Source organism: Echinococcus granulosus (genome assembly GCF_000524195.1).
Source record: "Echinococcus granulosus chromosome Unknown EG_S00043, whole genome shotgun sequence".
NCBI classification, from domain to species: domain Eukaryota; kingdom Metazoa; phylum Platyhelminthes; class Cestoda; order Cyclophyllidea; family Taeniidae; genus Echinococcus; species Echinococcus granulosus.
The window spans coordinates 153680-157335 of NW_020170423.1; the positions used below are offsets into that span (position 1 = coordinate 153680).

General features: G+C 44.2%; 1 protein-coding gene across 1 annotated transcript in view; it reads left to right on the forward strand. All coding sequences in view use genetic code 11, as the record gives it.

Moving 5' to 3' along the window:
- The window catches only part of EGR_05633 (Supervillin), a gene marked incomplete at both ends in the record, with an annotated part of 27504 nt that overhangs the window by 21032 nt on the left and 2816 nt on the right, over nucleotides 1-3656 (forward strand). The window contains 5 exons of the mRNA XM_024494882.1: nucleotides 283-516; nucleotides 1209-1298; nucleotides 1792-2018; nucleotides 2104-2246; nucleotides 2692-2910. Coding sequence (XP_024350679.1) covers nucleotides 283-516; nucleotides 1209-1298; nucleotides 1792-2018; nucleotides 2104-2246; nucleotides 2692-2910 — 913 coding nt within the window. The remainder of the gene's footprint in view (nucleotides 1-282; nucleotides 517-1208; nucleotides 1299-1791; nucleotides 2019-2103; nucleotides 2247-2691; nucleotides 2911-3656) is intronic.

Consider the following 3656-nt stretch of genomic DNA (forward strand, 5'->3'; position numbering starts at 1 on the left):
TAGTCACACGCGATGTAGAATAGAGCATTTGGACGCAAAGCTGAGCTAGCAACGGAGGCCAATTTAGCCGGGTGTTTTGCGTCTAGAGGTTAAACATGTTGGAAAGCTTCAATTTGTGGAGTAAATATTTTGAAAAGGGTAGCACTTTTTTTCTCCACCCAAATAATTTCATTCTTTATATTGCCGATTTGCGTTGATGCTGTATCCCTTCGTTTGGAGATAGGCAGCCCTATTTGGCTGTAATTGTTATTCCCGTTGAGAGGCACTGCCTCTACTACACAGGTTGCTGCCTCTCATTTGAATTGCTGGTGGAAATTTGACGAACATACCTTTTTGTCTCAAGGTAGTCGTCAAGAGGCTTTGACAGGCAACAATCGGATTAACAATGCCGTCAATCAAAGGGCCTCAGGTGATCAGTGCGCCTACTTCTTTTGGCACGGCTCTGCCAGCAAAATTACACAGCAGGGCGCAGCGGCTCTCATGACTATCGAAATGGACGAGGAACGGGGTCCGCAGGTCTGTATTATTGTCATTTCTCACCACACCTTCACCAACACACGGTTTAGATGTGGACTCCGAGGTTTTCATTTAGGGGACCTCTTTGTCTTCTCACTCCATTTGGATGGCCAAATTGCACTTCCGTTTTTCACATCCAGGGAATCCTGAAATTCTAACTTCATCCATGAATGCTGGAAATATGTCTGCTTTTGTTATTGGATTCAATACACCCAATTTAGATGGTAGTTGTAGCATCCCGAGTCTTCCTTGGAGTCGGAAGAAATCATATTGTTATGGCGAAAGATATGCTACTAGTGTACAGAAGAGTTGAGGCCATCAGTGTGGCCTGACGGCAGAGCCTTCAATTTCGACTTAACCAAAACGTTGAGTTAAACAATCAAATGATTGCAGCAGTCTTTGCAGGCTGTCCTGCGAAACACTACCTCCGCTTAAAGCATCTGTCATGAGTTGCCAAGACTTGGCGGTGTGTTTGCTAGCCATCAACTGAAGGCGTGTTCACACGATGCAGTCCTTTGAAGCTATGCCCCTTTCCTAGCAGTAAAATAGCTAACGTCTTTCCCGATATAACAATAGACTTTCCATGGGTCTTTAGCGAGAGTAATTGTCACCTCAAATCGGTCTTTCTTTTCATTTTCTATCCACATGGAATCTTTTGCCAACATCTTTGGATTATTATTAATGTCTTTCAGGTACGTGTTGTTGAAGGCAAAGAACCTCCAGCTTTTTGTAGTCTCTTCAATGGACGAATGGGCATCTACGATGGCGATTCACTTTTACAGGTGACGGTTTTGACAGCACTGTGCATAGTTGACATCCCCTTTTTTCAGAAAAATTCCTTTTTCTCTCCTAAATGCTGAATGAGACGTTTTATACCGAGGTCCCAAGTAAGACTCAACAATCACGGTCTAGAGGTTTTAGTGTGCCAAGATGATATCAATATTTGTACTGCTGAAGTGACCATTTTAACCGCTACTACGACTTAACAACAAATGAGTATGGTAACCCTTAAATATTTTCTTTTAAAATCCTACTCTGTTTGTGACATATTTTGATGCAACAGCATCGCTTGGACTCCGGGTAAGAAAATTATTGTCCTGCATGCACACACGCCCTCGTGATGGTGTCAGCTTGCCTGGTGTGAACTCAACTGACATTGCTAAGTCAAGCCTGTGGACTCTATTTGGTAGCCAGGAGCATAAATTGGAGTGATGATCCCAAGCGGCTCTTTTATGCCACTCTTGAAAGCATATTGTCAATTTCCTCCATTACCAGAAACCACCGATTCGGATGTTTTTGATTCGGGGGGAGCGCGGAGTCGAGGCCCACCTCTGGCAGGTTCCAGCCTCCCTTAACTCTCTCCGTGCACAGGGCGTCTTCCTCATAGTCAGTAGCGGTAACAGCAGCGAAGATGTTGATTGTTGTTGGCTTTGGATCGGTTCCACTGCTTCTCCAGTGAATATCACTGCAGCTCGCCATCTGGTTGAGCAGTTTCAGAAGTGGTGCGTGCATTTCCAAGCCAGAAGCTGTCAACCACAGAGGTTTTGGGGCTCGTCCTTTAATCTTACATACATTCCTTTTCTCCAGCTTACCACCAGAGCTCGGAGTGGAAGTGATGACTGTGGAGGAGGTGAGTGAAGCCAACCCCGACTGCTCTCAAATGCGGGACTGTTTGTGTGCTCTGAACGGCGGTACTCCCGTGCATTCACCTCCGGCAACTATACGACATGGTATGCAAAAATGTCCATTCCTTTATTTCATCCAGTGTCTGAGTAATTCAAGACCCCAAATCTTGTTTTGGAGGATAGAGGCTGTTGTGCGATTCCGAGTAATAAGCATAATGACGTTTGCAAAAGTCCAACAAGTCATTTAAGGCCCCAGAGAGCATTTCCTATGTACAAAAACGGCTTGCTGACGTTGTGACGTTCGAAAAAGGACTTTCTGCGTCTTATTTACGATGGGAGTGTACTATTTTATCGCCATAATGAGGTGACCTCTTCACTCGGTTCAACGAAATTAAAAATTTCACAAATGGCAGTAAAAATTCTTTTGTAGGATTTTGAATTGTATTGGATTGAAGTACAGTATCACTTGTCTGGATAAAGTGGGATAATTAAGCTATAAATCGTACCTCAACGTGTTTTTCGTCCCTTCCTTTCCTTCCATTCAACAAAGGAGTGCAGCGTTTGGTGGTGTGGCAGTTAATCTACACCCTGGGTCAGCAATTATCACCCTACCGACTTCCCTATGTCCTTGAGCCGGACATCACGACGGCGGCGGACTTTGGGATTGAAGTGAGCACCTACGTGGAGTCCGAGTGTCTCTTCTCACCCCTTCTTCCCACCCCCACCTTTCCTACTCTCCTTGGCGATCTTGATGCCGCTGAACAGCCAGGTATGTGTGTTCGTTTCTTCTTGAAATACCACTGATGTTTTGTTGACCTTTGTATCTTTTGTATTGCCTGAGTCATTTCTAAAGATCAAATAGAATGCATCGATGCAATGCTTTTAACATAAGATGTCGTTTCCTGTCACTCTTGAGTGTCATCTCCGGCGTTTCCCATGGCCATTCCTCTGCTTTGTTTCTCCCCGTGCTTCGTAGTCTTGAGATAGAACTGGCGATAGTATGGTTGATTTCTATCCTCTGTGGACGCTTCGGATGTAGCTGGAATTCCCTCCAACGCTAAGCGTATCGGGGGATTATGTTGAAGGCTCGTTGAAGGTTACACATCTCTCGTCGGTAAATCACGTTTTGTGGCACCACTTGCCTAGGAGCAACACGAAGCAGTTACCACTTATGTTGACAATTATCAGTCAAAAATTGGCGCTATTCCAATTCTTTTGTAGTGAGTTTACACATTTCTAGTCTTTTGCCGCATGCATTTTCCTTTTGTGGCATTCTACTTCGGCATCTGGTTGCTGTCATGCACGTCTCTTGAGCATGTTTGTGTTTCACAATGGACTAGTAACTAACTCCACTTGAGTCACAATGTCTTGAAAGTTTTTTTTTGCGTTAGCTAATCACTTTTACAATCTACAGTCTTTTCCCAAAGACTCAAAAACGTGTGGATTTCACTGATATAAAAAGTTTTGGCTCTAGACGCAAAACACTCATTTCCACCTTCACTTTTCCTAATTCCC